This window comes from Lithobates pipiens, unplaced genomic scaffold (assembly GCF_037356315.1).
Source record: "Lithobates pipiens isolate NorthernLeopardFrog02 unplaced genomic scaffold, aLitPip1_a1.2 Scaffold_51, whole genome shotgun sequence".
In the NCBI taxonomy this organism is placed as follows: Eukaryota; Metazoa; Chordata; class Amphibia; order Anura; family Ranidae; genus Lithobates; species Lithobates pipiens.
Window position 1 is genome coordinate 2,228,584 of NW_027507874.1, and position 25,891 is coordinate 2,254,474.

The 25,891-nt window shown below is 44.2% G+C and overlaps 1 protein-coding gene across 1 annotated transcript in view; it reads left to right on the plus strand.

The window, feature by feature from the left end:
• LOC143957199 (uncharacterized) overlaps positions 1-25,891 on the plus strand; it is a 220,478-nt gene that overhangs the window by 41,214 nt on the left and 153,373 nt on the right. Inside the window, exons 8-11 of the mRNA XM_077467346.1 lie at positions 14,769-14,860; positions 16,004-16,127; positions 16,574-16,671; positions 16,749-16,851. Of these exons, the coding sequence (XP_077323472.1) occupies positions 14,769-14,860; positions 16,004-16,127; positions 16,574-16,671; positions 16,749-16,851 (417 nt within the window). The remainder of the gene's footprint in view (positions 1-14,768; positions 14,861-16,003; positions 16,128-16,573; positions 16,672-16,748; positions 16,852-25,891) is intronic.

Below are 25,891 nucleotides of genomic sequence, written 5' to 3' on the forward strand. Positions count from 1 at the left end.
TGGAACAGCCTGGAGGATAGGTTGCCAAGTAAGGAGCTGCCTGGGGGAAAGGTGTCCAAGTACAGAGCAAGTACAAAGCAGTCTGAGAGAGGGGCACTGAATATGGGTCAATCTGGGGAGAGGAGGCCAAATATAAAGCAGTATGGTGGACAGGTACAGAGCAGTCTGGGAGAGAGACGTCCAAGTACAGAGCAGCTTGATGGAGAGGTGGCCAAGTATGGAGCAGCCTGGAGGATAGTTGGCCAAGTATGGAGCAGCCTGAGTGAGAGGTGTCCAAGTATGGAGCAGCCTGGCGGTGAGGTGACCAAGTATGGAGCAGCCTGGAGGATAGTTGGCCAAGTATGGAGCAGCCTGGGTGAGAGGTGACCAAGTATGGAGCAGCCTGGGTGAGAGGTGACCAAGTATGGAGCAGCCTGGCGGTGAGGTGGCCAAGTATGGAGCAGCCTGGAGGATAGGTGGCCAATTATGCAGCAGCCTGGAGGATAGGTAGCTAAGTATGGAGTATCCTGGGGGAAAGGTGAAAAAGTACTGGAGGAGAGGTGGCCATGTATGGAGAAGAGGTGGCCAAGTATGGAGCAGCCTGGGGTAGAGGTGGCCAAGTATGAAGCAGCCTGGGGTAGAGGTGGCCAAGTATGGAGCAGCCTGGGGCAGAAGTGACCAAGTACAAACCAATTTGGGGTAGAGGTGGAAATACATAGCAGTCTGGGGAAGAGACAGCCAAGTACAAAGCACTCTGGGGGAGAAGTGGCAAGTATGAAGGTGTCTAATGCCACGTACACATGACCGGACTTTCCGTCGGAATGAACTCTGACGGACTTTTCAACGGAGTTCCGCTGAAACGGACTTGCCTACACATGATCACACCAAAGTCCGATCGTTTAACGTGATGACGTACGATGGGACTAGAAAAAGGAAATTCAATAGCCAGTAGCCAATAGCTGCCCCTGCGTCTTTGGTCCGTCAGACCTACATACAGACGAGCGGTTTTCTCGATGGGAACTGGTTCCGGCGGAAAGATTTGAAACATGTTTTATTTCTAAAGTCCATCAGATTTTTCAACAGAAAAGGTCAGATGAAGCCCACACACAATCAAATTGTCTGACGGATTTGTTCCATCTGAACTTTTCTGTCAAAAAGTCCGGTCATGTGTACACGACATAAGGGAGAGGCAACCTATTATGAATTAGGCTGGGAAAGAAGGGCTCACATAGCAGGCCATTATTTGGGCACCAGGAATAAAGGCAAAGAATAGCACTGTCACGTACCTAGTAGATGAGCCCAAACTCTGGAGGAAGGCCTCTCTTACGCCTCTTATGCCGCGTACACATGACTGGGCTTTTCGACGGACTAGGTCCGACAGTCTTCCCGACGGACTTTCAGTGGAGTTCCAACGGACTTTCCGAACGAACGGACTTGGCCACACACAAGCACACCAAAGTCCGATGGATTCGAACGTGATGACGTACGACTGGACTAGAATAAGGAAGTTCATAGCCAGTAGCCAATAGCTCACCTAGTGTCGGTTTTTGTCCATCGGACTAGCATACAGACGAACTGATTTTTCGACCGGACTCGAGACCATCAGAAAGATTTGAAACATGTTTTATTTCTAGGTCGGACTTTTGGGGAAAAAAGTCCTCTGGAGCCCATATATGATCATAATATCTGACAGATCCATTCCGTCTGACCTAGTCCGTCGAAAAGTCTGGTCGTGTGTACGTGGCATTACTCGAGGCCCCTGAGAGTAAATAGGAGACGCAGAAATGTAGAGTAGCATGAGTGCCTGGTAGGATCAACAGCAAGGAGGTCAGTCTGGAATTCCAGGTGGCACTGTGCAGGGTGAACAGCAGACTGGAGCAGACTGGGAGGAGAATCTCAAAGGACTGGAACTCAGAAGGGTCAGACAAGCCAGGTCATGCACAGACAGGTATATTCTTTGATTTATATGGTTTATGGGTGTGTATCACATCATATTAATCGCTGCTGTTAGGTATTTGGATTAATTTTTTTCATTTTTTATATTATTTTTAGCGCAGTATTTTCTCAATTTTTAGGTATATTGGAGACAAAGTAGAGGCAGGAGCAGGCTCACTGGAACAAGCAGGGTCGGTATCAGGCAGGCCCCAGAAAGACCAGAGGAGCAGGCAGATGCAACATCAAGACTGCAATGTCAGATGAAGGCAGACAGCAGGAATAGTCAAAGGCAAGCCGTAGTAACACAGGAACAGATTCGGATAGCAGATAACACACGTGGAACGCTGTAGATCATACAGCAATGCATCTGTGTGCCAGCCTGGCGTCAGGGGCCACGTGCTCCCATGCATTGGCTCCCTCAATCGAGCACCAGCTTGTCCAGATCTTCTGTTTCTGGCAGGCTCTTTCTGACACTGACCCCTCCCCCCCCCAAGGGGCAGCCTCCTGATGCCCAAATGGGCCAATTTTGCAGGGTGAGATCTCTTAAAAGACTGGATCAGTCTCTTAGCGTGAATTTTACCTTCAGGCTACCATGAGTTCTCTTCAGGTCCGTAGCCCTTCCATTTAATCAAGTGATTGGATTTGGTTATTTCTCTTCCTGAAATCCAAAATTGCTTCCACCTCAAATTCCTCCTCTCCGTCAACTATTACAGGCTCTGGAGGATCCAAATTCCATTTTGGAAAAGAGTTGGGAATTAAAGGTTTCAGTAAAGTCTCATGAAGGACAGGGTGAATCCTAAATTAGTTTGGTAGTTCCAGCTCATAGGCCACCTCGTTAATTTTCCTCTTTACCGGGAACAGACCCACAAACTTAGGGCCCAGCTTTTTTGAAGGGTATGTCAACCTTAGGTTTGTCATGGACAAACACACTAGATTACTGGGTTCAAGAATTAATTCCCCTCATCTCCTTTCCTGAAATAATTTGTTATTGGACAGTTGGTACTGAGCATTCTGGGATGGAATTGGGCAAAAATTAAGGGTGGAAGCTGTAATTGTCCAAAAATGTAGTTTGTTTTGTGGCAGAATGGATGGAGTTGTTGTAGGTGAACTCGCCCAAAGGAAGCAGGGAGATCCAATCATCTTGAGAAAATGAGGAGAAACAGAGCAAGTATTGCTCGAGGGTCTGGTTGGTCCTCTCCGTCTACCCATTTGTGTGTGGATGGTAGGCAGAGGAGAAGGATAATTCGATTCCAAGGGACTCACATACTGCCTTCCAGAATCTGGAGGTCAATTGTGCTCCTCGATCCGAAACAATGTCAGCTGGTACTCCATGAAGCTTAATGATTTCCCTGATAAAGACTTGCGCTGTCTCATGAGCGGAGGGTGTTCCTCACATTGGGATGAAGTGTGCCATTTTGGACAGTCGGTCCACCACCACAAAGATGGTGGCATGACCTTCTGAAGGGGTCAGCTCTACTATAAAATCCATGGATAGCATCTTCCATGGTCTGTCCAGGTCAAGTAATGGTTTTAACAACTCCCAGGCCTTGGTTCTACTATTTTTGCTTTGAATGCAGGTAGTGCAGGATTCCACATTTCTTTTGCAATCTCCAGCTACTTAAGGCCACAAAAAAAATGCGTTGCACAGGATCAGCAGTTTTTTTTTTTTTAAACATGTTTTTATTGAGAAAAATTGAACAAAAGACATTAAAACAGGTTACCATCAGACTTTTTCGGGTAGTACAGCAGTGATATAAATGAAACAGAGGAAAGCACAAAGGGAGATCATCAAAGCAGAGCACGTAAGGACAATTAACAGGGCTGATGTATAAGCCAAAGAAGTTAAACACATAGAGGGATAGATAGCATGAGAAGGCTCCTTTAGTGAGACCAAAGCAGTCTTCTTACGAAAACATAATCAAAGCTAAAATACCGTATCTAGGCGAGTAAAGTGAGCATAGGAAAACTGGATGGATCTGTGTACTAACCGGATCAGCAGTTTTAGTTATGCCAAAATATCCAGCCACTATATGGTCACGACAAAGTTCCAGTATAGTGACCCGTAGATTCTCAGGTATGAAGATCTTGTGTCTGTACCAGAATAGACCACCTCTCGACTGTACCTGTGTTTCAGCGTGGGGTGCCAACCCCACGGAGGCTTGTTTGATTCGTGAGGAAAAATCTTCTTGTACCAAAATAAAATTTCCTGGAGACAGGATGGTGTCCGGGGGAGAGATTTCTTTCGATTTATGGAACATCTGAGACAATGCGTCAGGTTTCATGTTTTTTGAGCCGGACCGGTAGGTGACATGGAAAGAAAATCTGGAGAAAAATAATGCCCACCTGGCTTGATGTGGCCTTAACCTTTTTGCAGATCTTAGTTACTACAGATTCTTATGATCTGTATAGATCAGGATTGGGTGGGCTGGCCCTTCTAACAGATATCGCCATTCCTCCTGCAGACTTTATTGCAAGCAGTTCTTGGTCTCCCACATCATAGTTCCTCTCTGCCGAGAGAAGAAGGCAACTGAGTGAAACAGGGCTCTGGTCCCCTGTCGTTGGGAAAGTACTGCTCCCACAACAATTTCGGATGCGTCATCTTCCAGGACCAATAGCAGAGTAGAATCATGATTTAAGACAGAGGCAGAGGTGAACAGTCTCTTAAGGGTTTCAAAAGCAAGTCTCCAGGGACCAATGGAAACGGATGCCCTGTTTGGTTAACTGAGTAATGGGAGCGATGATAGCTGAAAACCCGTTAATGAATTTAGAAATTAGCAAATCCTACAAAGTGTTGGATTCCTTTCTTATCCACGGGGTCTGGCCAGTCTCAGATTGCGGTGATTTTTTGAGGGTGCATCTTGATTCCTTCAATTGAGATGATTAGTCCCAGAAATGGCATACTTTGTTGTTCGAACTCCCACTTTTCGGGCTTAGCATACAGGCCATGCTGCCGGAGCCGAGCCAACACACATTTGACATGCTGGCGGTGAGAGTCTGGGAAAGATGAAAAGATCAGGATATCATCTAGATAGAAGATGACGAGCAGATCCAGATAATCTCAAAAGATATCATTAATGAAGTACTGGAAGGTAGCGGAGCGTCGCACAACCCACAGGGCATCACCAGATATTCAGAGTGCCCGAATCGGGTGTGAAAAGCCGTCTTCCACTCATATCCAAGTTGTAGGCCCCTCGGAGATCAAGTTTGGTGAAAATATTAGCAGCTCCCAGTCTTTGAAATAGTTTGAGCACCAGAGGAAGAGGGCAGCAATTCTTAATGGTGATTTTGTTAAGCTTACGGTAGTCAATGCAAGGCCGAAGAGTGTGATCTTTCTTTTCTACCAAAAATTTGGGTGCCCCTGCCGGGGAGGTGGATGGGCGGATGAAACCCCTTTCCAGATTCTCATCAATGTATTCCTTTAATGTTCCCAGCTCCAATTCTGTTAAGGGGAAGATTCTCCCAAAAGGAACTTTAGCTCAAAAAAAGCTCAATAGGACAATCATAGGCCCGGTGGGGCGGAAAAGTCTCTGCTCTCTTTTTTTTTACTGAAAAAGTCTATAAAGTCATGATAAGCTTTCGGGAAAGATTGGCATATCTTGGTTTAAGTGTCCAGGCACAACAGGAAAGATGCATTTTTATGGAGACAGAATTTATGACAATATGAAGAAGGAACATGATCTCTCCCATGGCCCAAATTATATGAGGGTTGTGGGCCAGCAATCACGGCATGCCAAGGATGATTGGGAGCAAGGGTGAGGTGATGATATCCAAGCTTAATAGCTTTTAGTGCAAACTGGCAATGGTGGCAGGTAATGGCGTGGTTTCCTGTGTAACTGGTCCTGACTTAATAGGAGACCGATCGGCCAGATGTATAGAAATCCTTGAGCCTTGAGTTGTAAGGGAAGCTGGTGTTTGGCTGCAAAAGATGAATCCATGAAGCAGCTACAAGCTCTGTAGTCGATAATGGCGGAAACCTGTAAATTACTTCCTGGAAGCTGCAACAAAATAAGGAGAGCAAGGTGAGAAGAGGTGTTGGCCAAAGCAGATGCATGATCAGAGGAAATTGACAGAAACTTACGAAGCTTGGCGGGACAGGTTCTGACGTAATGTCCAGGTTCTCCACAATACAGACATAGGTTATACTGCTGGCGATGTTAGCGTTCTTCCACTGTAAGTGAAGGACGGAGCACCCCCAGTTGCATGGGTTCAGACATATCAGGTGCGGAAGCTGGCTGAACTGGAGGAGCCAGATGAGAGAAACTGGGGACTCTGAGTAACATCCAGGTAGAATGGGAAGGTCCTGTTGCTCTCTTCGATCTTCGCTCCCTCAGACGCCGGTCAATCTGTATTACCAGGTTGACAAGTGGATCCAGGGTTTTTGGTACCCCAACTCAGGCCAGCTCATCTTTTAGAGGCAGCCCCATACGGAACTGGTATTAGAGGGCAGCATCAGTCCAGTTAGTGTCCGCGCTCCAACGCCTGAACTCAACGACTTAGTCTTCCGCCGCCCTGCGTTCTTGCTGTAGCGCATGCAGTGCGGCTTTTGCAGTTGAGGAAACTGGGCCATGACATCAAAAAAGGTAGTCAGGTTAGTTAAGGCTTCTGCTTTCTTTTCCAGTAGGCGGTGTACCCAGGTTTGGTTTCACCTTGTAGCAAAGAGATTACAAAGCCCAGCTTATTGCCTTCTAGGGAAAAGGTATGTGCCTGCAGAGCAAAATATAGTTTGCAATGCCCTGAATTTGTGTTCTCCTGGAAAACGTTTCTGGTGTGGAAACTGTTGGTTCAGGAGGGAGCATAACTACTGTAGGAGAGGAGGTGTACTGGAAGAAGAAGCAGAGGTATGTGGGGATCCCTGTGTGCTGGCTGGAGATGATAGTGCTAGGACGCGTTCTTTCAATCGGGTATAGCCTTCCTGAAGATTTTGAACAGCCTGTGTTAGGCCTGCCAGATGTTCCTCCAAAGAAGAGGCTCCTCGTTCGGGTTCAGACATGGATGTCTGATACTGTCATCTACCTAGTAGATGAGCCCAAAATGCAGAGGAAGGCCTCTCTTACGCCTCTGACTCGAGGCCCCTGATAGAGGAAACAGGAGGTGCAGTGTGGAGTGTAGAGCAGCATGAGTGCCTGGCAGTATAAATAGCAAGGAGGTCAGTCCGGAATTCCATGTGGCACTGTGTAGGGTGAACAGCAGACAGGAACAGCAAACTGGAGGCTGGAGCAGACTGGGAGGAGAATCCCACAGGACTGAAACTCAGAAGGGTCAGACAACCCGTGTCATACACAGACAGGTATATTGGAGACAGGGTAGAGGCAGGAGCAGGGTCACTGGCACAAGCCAGGTCGGTATCAGGCAGACGGCAGAAAGGCCAGAGGAGCAGGCAGATGCAACGTCAAGACTGCAACGTCAGATGCGGGCAGACAGCAAGCTGGGTAATACAAAGGAACAGATTCGGATAGCACACAGGGAACACTGTAGATCAGCAATGCTTCTGCTTTTCAGCCTGGCTTAAATAGCTTGCCTGGTGTCAGGGGCCATGCGTGCGTGCTTCCTGACAGGCACCAGCCATTTCAGGCTGATTTTTAAGCCTGCATTGTGTGCTTAAAAAACCCAAGTGACTGAAAAGGTCAAGTGCAAAACACATCAAAAAAGTGCACAAGGGTGCTGTGGTCCTGAAGTTTTTTGAAGCAGCTGATTAGAGCCAGAGGTTTTAATAGGCTTCAAAAAAGGGTGGTCTCGGGGCACAGAAAAGCAGCGGTCTTCTGTCAGATTAGAAAACCTGTGAGATAAGCAGGTGTTTCGTCACATATGGTGACCCATTATATTTGGCTACCAACTGGACTGCGCATGCGCAACGCTGCCATATGCATTCCACCCTTCAGTCCAGGTTCAAGCCCCACCATCCAAGTGGACATAGAGATAGATTATATTAATGCCGAGGGAAGCGAGGCAGTGCCCGAATCATGGTGAGCGAAGCGAGGCCGTGCCCGAAGCGTGGCGAGTGAAGTGAGCCCACGAGGGGCCCTGTGTTGAAACGCATATGGTGGTGTCGCTCATGCGCACTCCAGCGGGTAGCCAAATGTGATGGGTAGCCGAATGTGACAGGACACAGGCTTGCCGCTGCTTTTACAATTCAGCATCAAAACAGTGTCACTGAGCTCTAAATCCTGTATTTCACTATATAAGCTCAGTTTACTGGTAAAAATAAGTGTGAAATGCAAGACTTCGTGGGTGTAAAAATATGTCCGCTTGGTGACTTCTCACTGTAGGCTTAGTGTGGCTGAGTGCAGGGTGTACCAAGATGGCAGTGATGGCACGTCACTTCTGTTACGAAAACTGATGGGTCGCCTAATCTGACGGAACACAGGAGCCATTTTGTTGTAGCCCAGAGGAGGAGGAAGGGAGCAGATGCAATGGTTATCACATACTTCCTGGTGGGGGTTTGAATGAGGAGAGTGTGTGTCCAGTGAGGAGGAGGTAATAATGTCTTCTTATTATGACAGAAGGGGGTCCCAGCACTCTGTGTGGACTGGATGGGGAAGGTGGGTGTCATGAGACCTTGTTGGCAGGCAGCGGGTCATGTGACCTGTAGGAAGCATCTTGGTGGCCATTGGGCAGCACTGGTACTTTGCAGCATATACAGAGGTAATTATTCTGTATGTTGGGATCACTAAGCCAATAATGAAGCCAGTTCCATGGTATGTGGAAGATCTGCTGGTGACAGGGCAATGGAGATGATGAGGATGTCATCGCTGATCTTCTCCTGAAAATGCCGGTTTCCTGGTGACCCACCGGCTTTAATACTTCCTCAGTGACAGTCCAGGAGATTTTAGGTCACGAGTTCTGACTTGACTTCTGCATGTTTCCCTCCAGGCCAGAGACAGCCAGGGAACTAGCATTTTCAGAAGCCACTCAGCAATGAGTATGTCTCTCAGCAGAGGTTTCTTAAGCCCGAAAGCAATTATTTATTATATTGCAACTTACTGATTCTTCTTAGATGTGATGACTACATTTATTTTATTTTTATTTTTTTGGCTTTCTTATATTTTCACCTGGTGATCCGCCCAGTAAGTCCCTCCTGCAGATACAACAGTTAAAGGGCTGAAAGAATCTATTTACCACTGACAGGGTTGCTTACAATGATCAGCTTTTATCTATTAATGTAAAGCCTTTATCCCAAAACTGCTGTAACTGCTTATAAAGTGTGAGCTGGAGTTTGGCTTCAATTTGTTATTATTTGTTTTGTGCATCTAAATCTACTAGTACATCTAACATCCCCCCCCCCCCAGACTGACAATGCCGCTGTCCAAAGGTGTCCTCCTGTGCTCCTTCATCCAGAGTGGGGGCACTCTAATACAGGAGGTGTGTTACTGGTCAGATCACCAGGTGAAAACAGAGGGGAATCAATAAAAAAAAAAGAAAAAGAAAATGAATGCAGCCACCACATCTAATGATTGGTAAGTTGCATTGCATTACATTTGTGAGTATGGCCTTAATACTACTTTAAAGTCACAAATTGACTTTAGGTAAACTATTCTCCCTTTAAACAGTTAGGTGAAGCAGTGGTCCATATCCAACTTACCACATTAGCAGTGGACCATACCCAAGGTACCCCATCAGCAGTGTACCATGTCAGCAGTGAACTATACCCAAGGTACCCCATCAGCAGTGGACCATACCCAAGGTACCCCATCAGCATTGTACCGTGTCAGCAGTGGACCATACCCAAGGTACCCCATTAGTGGTGGACCATGTCAGCAGTGGACCATACCCAAGGTACCCCATCAGCAGTGGACCATACCCAAGGTACCCCATCAGCAGTGTACCGTGTCAGCAGTGGACTATACCCAAGGTACCCCATCAGTAGTGGACCATGTCAGCAGTGGACCATACCCAAAGGTACCCTGTCGGCAGTGGACCATCCCCAAGGAGCTATGATCCCCCTTTACTGCACCTACTCTAACACAGGTTTAGCTTATTAATACACATGGGTTTACTGATTGCTCTGTGTCCAGGTCTGATTCCCAATTACTAAACTTTTACAGGACTTTACAAGGGCAAGTTAAGGAAGATCTGTAGAAGGACATCATCATGGCAAGCCGGCCGCCCCTCACATCATCGGGTAAGAGGAGACTTTAATTTCTAGTAAAGGAGAGAAGAGTATTGAGGATCCACCTAGATACACGCATCTTCTGATATAAAGACTTATGGTCATTGACACCCTTTAAAATTTGGTTGGGCTGCCACTCCCAAATTGTTGGTGCATTCATGTATCTTTCATGTACCTTTCAGAGACGAGCTCTGCGATCACAATGACCATACTGGACACTCCTTCAGTGCAGAAAAGGAACACAAGGGGGTGCCAACTAAGAGCAGTATTAAAACATGAGTTTAATAAATAGCCAATAGGCAACTCACATGTAAAAGGCAGCCATGTATGATTTATTGATTCATATGTTACATACTGCCATGCATGCCGGAGTGAGAACAATATTTCTAGCACCAGACCTCCTCCTTAGCACTAAACTAATGACCTATAGGGGGCTTTAAAGAGTTGCCTATAGAAAATATAGGATAATGAAGTTTGTCACCATTTCACAAGCACACGCAAATTTAAGGTTTGACATGTTGGATATCTATTTACTCGGTGCAACCTCATCTTTTATATTATACCAACAAATGGGTTGTGTGCCCTAAAAGTAGCTTAAAGCGTTTGTTACCCGAAAAAAAAAAAAAATTGGCCCCTGCATACCCTAAAAAACTGGCTGATCCTGACTGGCTATGCCCTCCCCTTTACAAACAGACCATGATAATCATGGCTACTGAGCCCTGACATTGTGGTCTATTTGATTCTGTCAGCTGCAGCTCTCCCTGTGTCTTTGTCCTCTGTCTTCCTCCCCCCCCCCTCGTACCTGCGCCCGACCCCCATCCCCCTGCCCCCCCTTGCTCCTGTTCCTCTCGTATCTATACATAAATCTTTTTATCTCCTCTGCAGCATTAGAACATCTGTCCCTGTGTAATGTAAAAACTCAGCTGATCTGTACCTGTATAAACGGCTTCCTGATTGTCGGCGCTCTCTCTCCTCTCTCCCCCTCCTCCACCGGTTGACGTCAGCAGGGCGGCCCAGCCCAGCCCCGCCCACTTCAGCTCTGAGCTGGAGAAACAAGGGAGCTGACATGTCAGCTGAGCGCTCAGAGTGCAGCTTGCACAGGTACAGATCGGCTGTTTTTTTTTTTTTTTACATTGCACAGGGACACGTGTCATTATGATACAGAGGGGATAATACTGTTTTAGTACAGTGGGTTAACAACCGCTTTAAGTATATGTTTTACTGAAATGTTGCGCTTCTTAGATCTTTGCAGTAATATTGTGTAACATAACAAAAATTGGAACTACCACTATTCTTTTCTCCAGGGTGTCTGCTTTCAGAAAATATATAATGTTTAGGGTGTTTTATGCAATCTTCAGGCCTAACGTGTGCAAAATAAAATGCAAAACACGGCCCCGGCAGTGAAAGGGTTAAAGGGAATTACCACCAGAAATGTGTCAATAAGGCTTTACTGAATTCCACAGAATGTATTCAGTCAGTGTGTGTGTTTCCTACAGATGGATCCAGTAACAGAAATCCACCAGAGAGATGTCCCCGTCCTCTGTATTCCCGGGACTCCACGCAGGAAGATCAGGAGATCCCTCAGGAAGATCAGGTGGGTGGAATTAATCATATTAATCATGAGATTCTTGAGTTTTATCATAATCTAAAAATTTGTTGTGTTTTATCCAGTATGAAGGGCTGATTGTTATTAAAGTTGAAGATGAAGATGAGGCATATGAAATGGGTGATGATCTGTGTAAGAAGGAGGAAGATCCTCCAGAGATCGGCACAGGTGAGTAATAAACACTAAATCCAGAGAAGAGTCCCAGATTCTCCTTGTTCAGTCACTACAACAATCTCTTGTTTTTAATAGCACTCCAAACAAAAAAAACTGCAAAAATCCACTTGACTCTGTGCCAAAAAAAGGTATATAAGCTACTTTGATGCCAAACGCGTTGCGTCCCTCGGGTGTGAATGCAGTCTCAATCCGGAGAAGAGTCCCAGATTCTCCTTGTTCAGTCACTACAACAATCTCTTCTTCTCCCCCCTCCTCTGTCAATAGACAGTAATGGGGAGACAGTATGTGCCCAGTGGGGGAGTCGGGGGGAGTTGGGACCCATCAACCGTTATTAAGTTGGCTATTTGTTTTTGTTTTTTTGTTTTTGTTTTTTTTTTCATTCAGCCAGCGGGCTGAACATTAATAACTAACAATGTGGATGGAGGAATCCCGTCCACATGGACATTGTATTCTGTCAGTTGCACCCATCCACGCCAAACTAGCCAAATTTTAATCAGTCTATGGCCAGCTTATGGTTCCAGATCTCCTCCTCACATCATGTCATTGTGTGTTACCAGCCAAGAGATGTGACCAGTCCCCCCCCCCCCCCACACACACACACACTCTCTGGGGTCTCTCATACATCTCAGTACAGGGGGCTTCACTCTCATCTTTATTCACAGACCCCGGAGACACCAGAGAGACTCAGAGAGATGTCAAAGCTGAGGAGGAGGAGGAAGAAGGATGTGTGAGGATTAAAGAGGACATTCCTATAGAGATCAGCAAAGGTGAGTATAAATACAAATCCACTTTCAGGATGCTTCTCATTGGGTATTCATCCTACTATGCTGGTTTACATGTAGGTCAGTTTTTTTTTTTCCATGTTACTGCATGGTTCACGTAACTGCATGTCGCAGAACGCATGCAAAATTGCACTTGTTTTTGACATACAGACAAAAGCTCTGCTCTTTAGGGGTGCCATTAATTCTTAATGGTACCCCACGTCTCTTCCGACAGCTTTTCTCAACCGCGGCACCCCGGTTGAAAAAGGATGGTGTAGTTGAACAGTGATGAGTGGGGGAACAACCCAAAATTTAAACTAGAACTATAGGCAAAGCTTTTTTTTTTTTTTCCCCATTTTGGATAGCGTAAACAGGGATGGTTATAACCCCTGTCAGTTTATTTTTTGCTATCTGTGTCCCATTAACCTCTTAAGGAGCGGCTTTTGCATTTGGTGTTTACAAATTAAAAGCAGTTTTTTTTGTTTTGTTTTTTATATATATTGCTTGGGGGTTCTAAGTAATTTTCTATCAAAAAAAACTTTTTTTTTTGCTAGAAAATTACTTAGAACCCCCAAACATTATATATATATTTTTCAGGCACCCTAGAGAATAAAATGGCAGTTGTTGCAATAGTTTTTGTCACACTGTATTTGCGCAGCGGTCTTACAAACGCAATTTTTTGGGAAAAAATACACATTTTTGAATAAAAAAAGAAAACAGTAAAGTTAGCCCATTTTTTTTTTTCTACTGTGAACGATAATGTTACGCTAAGTAAATTGATACCCAACATGTGATGCTTCAAAATTGCACCAGCTCGTGGAATGGCGACAAACTATGACACTTAAAAATTTCCATAGGCGAAGTTTAAAAAGTTCTACGAGTTACCAGTTTTGAGTTACAGAGGAGGTCTAGTGCTGCAATTATTGCTCTTGCTCTAAAGATCACGCTGATACCTCACACGTGTGGTTTGAACACCGTTTACATATGTTGGCGCGACTTACGTATGTATTCGCTTCGACGGGACGGGGTGCTTTAATTTTGTTCTTATTTATTTTACTTTTTGTTTTTACACTGTCCCATTAAAAAAATAAAATAAATAAAAAAAAACATTTTCATCATTTTTATTCCTATTACAAGGAATATAAACATCCCTTGTAATAGAAAAAAAGCATGACCGGACCTCTTAAATGTGAGATTTGGGGGTCAAAAAGACATCAGATCTCATATTTACACTAAAATGCAATAAAAAAAAAAAGTATTATTATTATTTTTTTTCAATACCATTTTTGTTCCCCTTTAAGACCATTGGGCGGAAGTGACGTTTGACGTTGCTTCCGTCAACCATTGATATGGAGCCGAGTGGGGGCCATCTTTTCCTAACTCGTCTTCATGGCTCTGAGGGGAAAGGATCGGATCGTCTCTGCCATTTACAGGAGCCGTCGGTAGAGGCAGAGATGATGACCATGGGGTGGGCACCTCTCCCGCTGCCAATAAAAGTGTTGCGGCAAATCCACCGCTTACCAACTTTATCCGAAGGTAGACCGCTCACCGTTTTTAAAAATATCAGGGGTTATGGCAGCTATTTGCAACGGTATTCAATGTCAAAGTACAGACGTATAACAATGACGGGTGGTCCGGAAGTGCTTAAGGAGATTTACCTTCACTGTCTGTCCCATAGCCAAAACAGGAAGTGAGGAAATCCCTGCAAATGAAGGGAACTCCTTGGGGTGTCCCCATTACAACATTTCCCCCTCTATAACTTTGTAGGGGACAACCCACAATTTGTGGTTTCTTTCACTTTCACTGATTATGGTAAACAGGACAAATAGAGAGAACGAGTCTCCCTAACGGGGGCACAGACAGCAATGAAAATGGACAGATGTTCTAATCCCACTCTACCCAACACTAAAAAGTGTTAGTGTAGAAAAAACTTTATATAGTTTTGGATAAAGTAGGAAAGGGTTAAAAAAGGAAGATTTCCTTTGGTATTTTTTTCTGGGGACAACTGTTAAATCTTGTAAAATTTTCGTTTTTTCCTCACTTTCTTTTTTAGTAAAAATGGTCAGCAGGACAAATAGGCTAATCACATCAATGGGGACACAGACAGCAATAGAAACTTGACAGAGGGTTTAACCCTTCTCTACACCATCCAACACTTGCAGATGTTGCATAATTACACCTGTGTCATCACTTGTGTTTCCTACAGATGGAGCGAGAAATATCCCAGAGAGATCTCTTCGTCCTCTATATTCTCGGGATTCCACACAGGTACATCATGAGATCCCTCAGGAAGATCAGGTAGATAGAACTAAAAGGTTTGTCAAATAATCAATGATAGGAAGATCTTTAAAGCGGACCGTCAGTCATTTTTTCAACTTTCCATCTATTAAATCTTCTGCCCTTGTTGTTTTAACTTTGGATAGTAAAACATTTTTATTATATTTTTTCATGTGACAACACTGAAGAAATTACACTTTGCTACAATGTAAAGTAGTGAGTGTACAGCTTGTATAACAGTGTACATTTGCTGTCCCTTCAAAATAACTCAACACACAGCCATTAATGTCTAAACTGCTGGCAATAAAAGTGAGTACACCCCTAAGTGAAAATGTCCAAATTGGGCCCAAAGTGTCAATATTTTGTGTGGCCACCTTTATTTTCCAGCACTGCCTTAACTCTCTTGGGCATGGAGTTCCCCGGAGCTTCACAGGTTGCCACTGGAGTCCTCTTCCACTCCTCCATGATGACATCACAGAGCTGGTGGATGTTAGAGACCTTGTGCTCCTCCACCTTCTGTTTGAGGATGCCCCACAGATACTCAATAGGGTTTAGATCTGGAGACATGCTTGGCCAGTCCATCAACTTTACCCTCAGCTTCTTTAGCAAGGCAGTGGTCACTGGGAGGTGTGTTTGGGGTCGTTATCATGTTGGAATACTGCCATGTGGCCCAGTCTCTGAAGGGAGGGGATCGTGCTCTGTTTCAGTATGTCACAGTACATGTTGGCATTCATGGTTCCCTCAATGTACTGTTTAAACCGCTGGCAGAGGCCCTAGAGAATACAATTGTGGATGTTGCATATTTCTATGACACTGCGGTTTTTCAAACACACATTTTTTGGAAAAAATACACTTTAATGCACAAAAACACAATAAAATATCCACTTCTTTGATAAAATACAAAAGATGACTTTACGCCACGTAAATAGATACCAAATATGTCACGCTTTAAAATTGCATCCACCCTTGGAATGGCGCCAAACATCGATACCTAAATATCCTCAAAGGCCATGACCACCAAAAGTCCAGCAACCTACAGGTAAGTTGCTGGTCGGGAAGTGGGTAACCACGTTTTTAGTTACGTTTTAGGTTGGTCTGTAGAATGATAACACTTAATAAGGTTAGGATACATAGTTTACCATTTTGTTTTTTCTTTTTATGAAGGATGGATATCCTATTGATAATGAAATCGGAGCAGACGACTTTAATTCTGAAGAGGAAGAACATGAGACAAATGTAAAGGGTGGTGGTCGATATAAGGAGGAGATCCCTCCAGAGATCAGCACAGGTGAGTAATAAACACTAAATCCAGAGAAGAGTCCCAGATTCTCCTTGTTCAGTCACTACAACAATCTCTTCTTCTCCCCCCTCCTCTGTCAGTAGACAGTAATGGGGAGACAGTATGTGCCCAGTGGGGGAGTCAGGAGACATCAGCCTCTATTAGACTCCTGCTCTCCTCCTCACATCATGTCATTGTGTGTTACCAGCCAAGAGAGGTGACCAGTCTCCCCCCACACACACTCTCTAGGGTCAGGAGCCATCAGACTCTATTGGCCTCTAGTTGGCCATTGTTTCTTTTTTTCGGTCAGCCAGCAGCTGAAAATGTGTGCAAAAAAACCTGCAAAAACTGCCCTGGTAGCGAAAGGGTTAAAGGGAACTACCACCAGAAATGTGTCAGTAAGGCTTTACTATATTCCCCACAATGTATTCAGTCAGTGTTTGTGTTTCCTACAGATGGATCCAGTAACAGAAATCCCCCAGAGAGATGTCCCCGTCCTCTGTATTCCCGGGACTCCACACAGGAACATCAGGAGATCCCTCAGGAGGATCAGGTAGGTAGAATTAATCTTAATAATCATAAGATTCTTGAGTTTCATCCTACTATAAAAATGTGTTGTGTCTTATCCAGTATGAAGGGGTGATTGTTGTTAAAGTTGAAGATGAAGAAGAGGCATATGAAATGGGTGATGATCCGTGTAAGAAGGAGGAAATCCCTCCAGAGATCAGCACAGGTGAGTAATAAACACTAAATACAGAGAAGTACCCCAGATTCTCCTTGTTCAGTCACTACAACAATCTCTTCTCCTCCCTCCTCTGTCATTAGACAGTAATGGGGAGACAGTATGTGCCCGGTGGGGGAGTCAAGAACTCCTGATCCTCTAGCAGGTCCTACTTTCTTTATGTGCAGCCGTATTAAAGCCCTACTCCAGCCAAAATGCTTTCTTTTGGGCTGTCCGCCAGATGAACCTGCTCTCAAATTATGCTTTGCTATATATTCGGTCTCCAAACTTTCTAAACAAAGGACCGGTTTACTACTTTTTAGGCTTTTAGGGAGGCCAGACGGTGGCCAGTGGGAGTAGAACATGTCATGGCGTCAGTGAGAGTAAACAATACCCCATCTATGGTATTAGGGGAGAGATAGTGCCACAATGTTGATGTCAGTGGGAGGAATAGTGGTCTATCGTTGGTGTCAGTAGGAGAAATAGCACCCTATCATTGGTGTCAGTGAGACGCATGGTGACCCATCATTTGTTTTAGTGAGAGGAATAGCAACCCATCGTTCGTGCCAGTGGGAGAAATAATGGCTCATTGTTGGTGTCAGTGGCAGAAAGTTTTCCCCACTGTTGGTGTCAGTGGAGAGCATAATGTCTTTTATGAGAGGGAAGAATAGTGTCTCAAGGGCCGGATAAAAACAAGCCACATCCGGCCCCCAGGTCGCAGTTTGGAGAGCACTGCTATATACAGTAGTATTGCTATGTACTACTATTATCCATCTTATATATGTATAAATATATGCATATACTCCAAAAAAATAACATGTGAGCACATACCCAGAAACCATCTTGCATAATCCAATAAGACCAACCGATTGGTAAAAACAGACTGATTGTTACTAACAAACTAATCAATTGATGATGTACCATAAAACAGTGACAAACAATGATCTTGTGCCGCATACACATGATCAGATTTTCTGACAACAAATGTTGGATGTGAGCTTGTTGGCGGAAAGTCCGACCATGTGTATGCTCCATTGGGCATTTGTTGTCGGACTTTCCTCCAAAAAATATTGGCTAGCAGGTTCTCAAATTTTCTGCCAACTAATGTTTATTGTCGGACTTTCCGATTGTGTGCACACAAGTCCGTCGGAATCAAGTACGAGCCAAAAGCGCTCGGTCTTGTAAAACTAGTGTTTGTAATGGAGATATCACGTACGTCTTGTGTGTCACTACGTTCGTAATTGTTGGCCAACATTTGTGTGACCGTGTGTATGCAAGACAAGTTGGAGCCAACATCCTTCGAACAAAAATCCACGATTTTGTTGTCGGAAAGTCCGATCGTGTGTACGGGGCATTACTATAACATACAGTATATACATATTTCTTTTGAAAGGATACATAATACTAACCCACTCAATATAATACCATCAGGTAATTCCTTTATAAAAAGAAAGAAAGCAAAAAAAGAAAAAGAAAACAGAAGGAAAAGGTTGTCAGATAATAGTACTAACTTCCAACTCCTCATTTAATCCACGTGGGGCCATTGATTCCAATGTAAATATCAAAAAAGTAAGGAGAACCTTTCTGCATCAGGTAAGGCTCCATACACACCTGTGCAACTTGTCATGCAACTTTAGACACATAAAATCTCATGACAAGTCGCAGCATATTGCTTTCACTGGCACCTGTTCAGATCAGTGCGACTTTGAAAAGATGATGGAGAATTGACGGGAAGTTGGATGGAGCCAAATACAGGGCAATCTTAGAAGAAAACCTGTTATGCCGCGTAAACGCGGTCGGATTTTCCGTCAGGAAATGTTGGATGTGAGCTTGTTGTCAGAAAGTCTGACCGTGTATATGCTCCATCGAACATTTGCTGTCGGACCTTCTGCCAACAAATGTTTGCTAGCAGGTTCTCAAATTTTCCTCCAACAAAACGTTGTTGTCGGAAAGTCTGATTATGTGTACACAAGTCCGTCGCACAAAAGTTCATGCATGCTCGGAATCAATCAGAAAGAGCCGCACTGGCTCCTGAACTTCCCTTTTCTTGGCTCATCGAACGTCTTGTATATCACCGCGTTCCCAAATTGATGGCCAACATTTGTGTGACTGTGTGTATGCAAGAAAAGTTTGAGCCAACAACCTTCGAACAAAAATCCACGGTTTTGTTGGCAGAAAGTCAGATCGTGTGTACGGGGCATTAGAGTCTGCAAAAGACTTGAGACAGGGGCAGAGGTTCACCTTCCAGCAGGACAACAACCCTAAACATACAGCCAGAGGTACAATGTAATGGATTAGATCAAAGCATATTCATGTGTTAGAGTGGACCAGTCAAAGTTCAGACCTAAATCAAATTGAGAATCTGTGGCAAGACTTGAAAATTGCTGTTCACAGACGCTCTCCATCCAATCTGACAGATCTTGAGCTATTTTGCAAAGAAGAATGGGCAAAAATATCACTCTCTAGATGGGCAAAGTTGGTAGAGACATCCCTAAAAAGACTTCCAGCTGTAATTGCAGCGAAAGGTAGTTCTACAAAGTATTGACTCAGGGGAGGCTGAATACAAATGTACCCCACACTTTTCACATTTTAATTTGTAAAAAAAAAAAATGTAAAACCATTTATAATTTTGCTTCCACTTCACAACACTTTGTGTTGGTCTATCACATAAAATCCCAAAAAATACATTTACATTTTTGGTTGTAACATGACAAAATGTGGAAAATTTCAAGGGGTATGAATACTTTTTCAAGGCACTGTATGTTATAGCAAAATTAATGATTGTTTCTGTCACTGTTGTATAGTATATCATGAATTGATTTGTTTAGTAACAGTAGGTCTGTTGATAATAATTGGTTGGTCTTTTTGGATTATGTGAGGCAGTTTCTGCATATGTGCTCACTTGTTAGTTGTTTTTATGTAAAAAACATATATATAGTTACATAGTAAGTGAGGTTGAAAAAAGACTCAAGTCCATCAAGTTCAACCTATGTTGTGTGATTATATGTCAGTATTACATTGTATATCCCTGTATGTTGTGGTCGTTCGGGTGCTTATCTAATAGTTTTTTGAAACTATCAATGCCCCTCGCTGAGACCACCGCCTGTGGAAGGGAATTCCACATCCTTGTTGCTCTTACAGTAAAGAACCCCCTATGTAGTTTAAAGTTAAACCTCTTTTCTTCTAATTTTAATGAGTGGCCACGAGTCTTGTTAAACTCTCTTCCGCTAAAAGGTTTTATCTCTATTGTGGGGTCACCAGTACGGTATTTGTAAACTGAAATCATATCCCCTCTCAAGCGTCTCTTCTCCAGAGAGAATAAGTTCAGTGCTTGCAACCTTTCCTCATAACTAATATTGTCCAGACCTTTTATTAGCTTAGTTGCCCTTCTTTGTTACTCACTGCATTTTCAGTACATCCTTCCTGAGGACTGGTGCCCAGAACTGGACAGTATACTCCAGGTGCGGCCGCACCAGAGTCTTGTAGAGCGGGAGAATTATCATTTTATCTCTGGAGTTGATCCCATTTTTAATGCATGCCAATATTCTGTTTGCTTTGTTAGCAGCAGCTTGGCATTGCATGCCATTGCTGAGCCTATCATCTACTAGGACCCCCGGGTCCTTTTCCATCCTAGATTCCCCCAGAGGTTCTCCACCTAGTTTTGCCACCCAAATGCATTATTTTACATTTTTCTAAATTAAACCTCATTTGCCATGTAGTTGCCCATCCTATTATGTATACATAATTACACATTTTTAATATGCTTTTTTTTCTTTTTTTTTTAGTGCATAGTTATAGCTATTATAACTATTAACTATATAAATATGGTATGTTGTTGTTTTGAATTAGAGATATATTAATTTTTTGCATTGTTAATTTTTTACTAATCAATTTTTCATAAATTTTTTGATTAATTTCTATATTAGTATATCATTTAGTGATCACAATTATAAAATGTTACACAAAGCATATATTCTACAGTTTGAGTAAAAAGCTCTGCACTGAAAAGGCATAAAAGATGTATAAAGGGTGACTGTATTAGCTACCAGTGATGGAGAGTAACTGCGGCCAGTATTATAAGGGTTAATTCCACCGGCAATTATGTAAGCTATCTTAGGAGTGGTGTACTGTTGCCAGAGGGACTTCAAAAAGGAAGCCACGCCTCTAAAACACATCGCCCTGGCAACCACTGACCTATTGGATCCCTCGGTTACTCTGCAAGGTGGGGTGTCACAACGCCGGCCGTTCTCAAGCCACACGTGCGCCCTATGCCCTTGTCGGTGGCTTTGCCAGCTAAGAGAGCGACCGCCCCAAGCTACAGCAAGCCTCCCCTGTTTAACATTCATCTGGGCTATGGACAGACAGCAGACGAGTGCGGTACACCCCCCAGCAGGACTGAGGGACTCTTTGTGGACTTGTTACTAACTGATACGCATGATTCAAGACTTTTCATTGTGAGTGCATATGTATTTTTATCTCTTACGGCTTATTACACTTGGGCTGGTGCTCTTTCTCTCTCTTTATGTTCTCACAGCTGGCAATGCATACTGTATCAGAGCAAAAGCCATAAGGTCAAAGGAACTGCCTACAGAGCTCAGAGACAGGATTATTGCAAGGCACAGATCCGGGGAAGGCTACAAAAAAATTTCTTCTGCTCTGAAGGTTCCCAGGAGCACGGTGGCCTCCATAATTCTCAAATGGAAGAAGTTTGGAACAACCAAGACTCTTCCAAGAGCTGGTCGTCCGGCCAAAATTAAGCAGTCGGGAAAGAAGGGCCTTAGTAAGGGAGGTGACCAAGAAATCAATGGTCATTTGACTATGCTACAGAGATCCTGTTTGGAGATAGGACAACGTTCCAGAAGGACGGTTATCACTGCAGCCCTGCACTGAACTGGGCTTTGTGGTGGAGTGGGTAGACAGAAGCCTCTCCTCAGTGCAAAACATAAGCCTGCGTGGAATTTGCAGAAAGCACCTGGAGGACTCTCAGAATGTGAAGAACAAGACTCTCTGGTCTGATGAAACCAAGATTGAACTGTTTGGCCTCAATTCTAAATGTTATGTCTGGATAAAACCAGGCACTGCTAATCACCTGCCTAATACCATCCCAACAGTGAAGCATGGTGATGGCAGCATCATGCTGTGGGGGTGTTTTTCAGCAGCAGAGACTGGGAGACTGGTAAGGGTTGAAGGAATGGAGCAATGTACAGAGATATCCTCAATGAAAACCTGTTCCACATCTCTCAGGACCTTAGACTGTAATGAAGGTTCACATTCCAACATGAGAATGATTCTAAGCACATAGCTAAGCAATCCAGGTGTGCAAAACTTGTGTCAAACCCTAAAAGACTCAAGACTGTAATTGCTGCCAAAGGTGCTTCAACAAAGTACCGAATAAAGGGTCTGAATACGTAAAGTGGAGCTTCAACCAAAAGAGGAAGCTCCACTTGTCTGCCTCCTCCCCTCCCGCTGGTGCCACATTTGGCACCTCGTGGGGGGGGGGGGGGGGGGTGGGTGGTTGGTTTTGACAGGTACCCACTTCCTGATGATTTCGCTGTGGCGGACTCCTCCGGAAGTTCGGCCCTCGCCCCAGCCAGCCCATTGAGAAAGTGCAGCATGATTCGTGCATGAGTAGTAGGAAACCAGCTGTGACGCCGTAAGGCTTGGGTTTCCCTTACCCAAGATGGCAACACCAGCACTCAAGAGCCAATTCAAGAATCTGCTTGGATGATGACCCCACGGTATCCCTGGACAGGTAAGTGCCCCAATAGTAAAAGTCAGTAGCTACAAAAACTGTAGCTGCTGACTTTTAATAAACATACACTCACCTGTCCCAGGATCCAGCGACGTGCTCACCTGAGACATCCCTTCCCTTGGTCTTCTCTACCCAGCTTGCGGCTTCACATTCGGGTGCCCACAGCACATGCATGAGCCACTCTGCATATTTTGGACCACAGTCTTCTGGGACATGTGATGTGTCCCAGATGACTGCAGGGAGGGAGGGGGAGAGTAGAACTTGGGCCTAGGCGATTCGAGTAGTAGTGGGTACCTATCAAAATCAGGTACCCGCTCCCCCTCTCAAAACAAACAAAAAAAAAAGTGCCATGTTTAGAAAAGAAGGGGGGCGATGGGGTTGAAAAGGCCTTAAAGCGGAACTTCCCCTTTTGGGTGGAGGTCCGCTTTAAGTACATGTTATTATTTCAGTTTTTTCTTTTTAACCCCTTTCCAGCCTCTCCTATAGCAGTTTTACTGCTAGAGAGCGGCATCTGTGCATCGGCTCATGTATATATACGTGATCCAACACTTCAAGGGGTTGTAAACCCTTAGGGTTTTTCACCTTAATGCATTCTTTGCATTAAGCGACGGGGACAAACACACCAGCCCCAGCCAATGTCTCTGGTCCTGATTGGATAGATTGATAGCAGCACAGCCATTGGCTCCTGCTGCTGTCAATCAAATCCAATAACAAGGGAGGCATAACAGGGGGCGGGGCCAAGTCCTTCTGTCTGTGTCAATGGATGCAGCAGCAGGATACGGGAGAGCAACCTGCATGAGTGCCCAGAGAGAGAGAGGCTCTCTAATAGGGCACCTGAGAAGAGAAGGAGCCAGGCAGGAGCGCTGCTGCGGGACCCCAGAAGAGGAGGATTGAGGCCCCTCTGTGCGAAACCAACTGCACAGAAAAGGTATGTTCTTTAAAAACAAAACAAAAAAAAACCTTTGGATATCCTTTAAGCGGAAGCCGATCGGCGGTGCCGAGTACTCAGTGTCCGCTGGCACCCGCTGATCATCAGACAGAGACACAGAACTGCAATCTGCCTATGTAAACAAGGAAGATGTCAGTTCTGACTAGGGGGAGAGATGGAGTTTGTGTCCCTGCAAAGCAAAGAATACATTTAATTTCTTGCCATAGTAAAAGCACCTCACACAGTGTAGTAAAACACTGGCTAGGCACACAGTTAACCCTTTGATCGACCCTGGTGTTAACCCCTTCCCAGCCAGTGTCATTGGTACAATGATAGTGCATATTTTTAGCACTAATCGTTGTATTAGTGCCGGTTCACACAGGGGCGACCTGTCAGGCGACTTAGTCATCTGACAAGTTGCGCTCCGTGCATTGCAATGGAACCGTTTTAATAGGGGTGACTCAAGTCGCTCTGACTTAGAAAAAGGTTCCTGTACTACTTTGGGACGACCTCGGAGCAGCTTGCATTGACACGTCACGCTGTACCAGGTGGCTTCAGAGTCGGACAACTTTGAAGCCGCCCCTGTGTGAACCGTCACTTAGTGTCACTGGTCCCCAAAAAGTGTTATGCCCTGTACACGAGGTCGGACATTCTGACGACAAAATCCTTCAGATTTTTTCAGACGGATTTTGGCCCAATCTTGCATACACACGGTCGCACAAAGTTATCGGAAAATCCGATCGTTCTGAATGCGATGACGTACAATGGGACTATAAAGAGGACAGTAGCCAATGGCTTTTGTCTCGAAATTTTTTCTGAGCATGCGTAGCACTTTGTCCATCGGAATTGTCTCAACATGGTCGGAATTTAAACAATCAGATTTTGTTTGTCGGAAAATTTTAGATCCAGCTCTCAAACTTTTGTGTGTTGTAAATTCTGACGGAAAAAGTCAGATGGAGCTCACACACGATCGGATTTACCGACAACGCGATCCGATCGCACATTTGCCGTCGGAAAGTCTGACCATGTGTACAGGGCATTAGTGTCAGAATGTCTACTGCAATATCGCAGTCCCGCTATAAGTTGCTGATTGCCGCCATTACTAGTAATAAAAAAATAAAAATAATATATATATATATATATATATATATATATATATATATATATATATATATATATATATATATATATATATATATATATATATATATATATATATATATATATCCCATCATTTGTAGATGCTATAACTTGTGTGCAAACCAACCAATATACACATATTGGGATTTTTGCTACGAAAAATATGTACCAGAATACTACATTTATGAAGAAATGTGATTTTTTTTTTTTTTCAATTTTTTATTAGATATGTTTTATAGCAGAAAGTAAAAAATATTGTTTTTTTTTTCTTAAATTGTCTGTCTTTTTTTGTTTATAGCTAAAAAAAAAAAAAAAAAAATGCAGAGGTGATCAAATTCCAGATAAAGGAAAGCTCTATGGCCCCTTTCACCCCGGGGCGGTTTTCAGGCGCTACAGCGCTAAAAATAGCGCCTGTGTAGCGCCTGAAAAAAAAACGGCCCCTTTCACTCCAGTGTGAAAGCCGGAGACCCCTTTCACTCCAGTGTGAAAGCACTAGCAGGACGTTGAAAAAAGTCCTGCTAGCCGCATCTTTGGAGCGGTGAAAGGAGCGGTGTATTCACCGCTCCTACCCATTGAAATCAATGGGGCAGCACGGCTATACTGCCAGCAAAGCGGGGCAGTTTTAACCCTTTTTCGGCCGCTAGCGGGGGTTAAAACCGCTGCTAAAACGACGGTAAAGTGCCGCTAAAAATAGTGGCGCTTTACCGCTGACGCCCACACTGCCCCAGTGTGAAAGGGGCCTATTTGTGGGAAAAAAATGACATAATATTCATTTGGATACAGCCTTGCATGGTCATAAAAAGGTGGCCTGGTATGGAAGGGGGGTGAATCTTCCGAAGGTCAAGTGGTTAATAAATTTACCAACATTTCTAAGATTCTGTTTTCACTTTGTCATTATGGGGTACTGAGTGTAGATTAATGAGAAAAAATGAATTTAACAACTGAAGTATCAGGCTGCATCATGACAAAATTGAAAAAAGAGAAGGGGGTCTGAATGCTTTATGAATGTATGTCTCATAGAACTCAGCTTAGAGTTAGAGACCACACTAATCAGGGAGGCCTTGATATGATAGTAGAGCTTAACATAATAGGTACACCTTGCTAGTCCAGGGTTGGACCCCTTTTGCCTTCAGAACTTCCTTAAGCCTTGTACACACGGTCGGAGAATCCGTCGGAATGTGTCTCATCGGACCATGTCGTTGGATAATCCGACTGTGTGTGGTATGCATCGG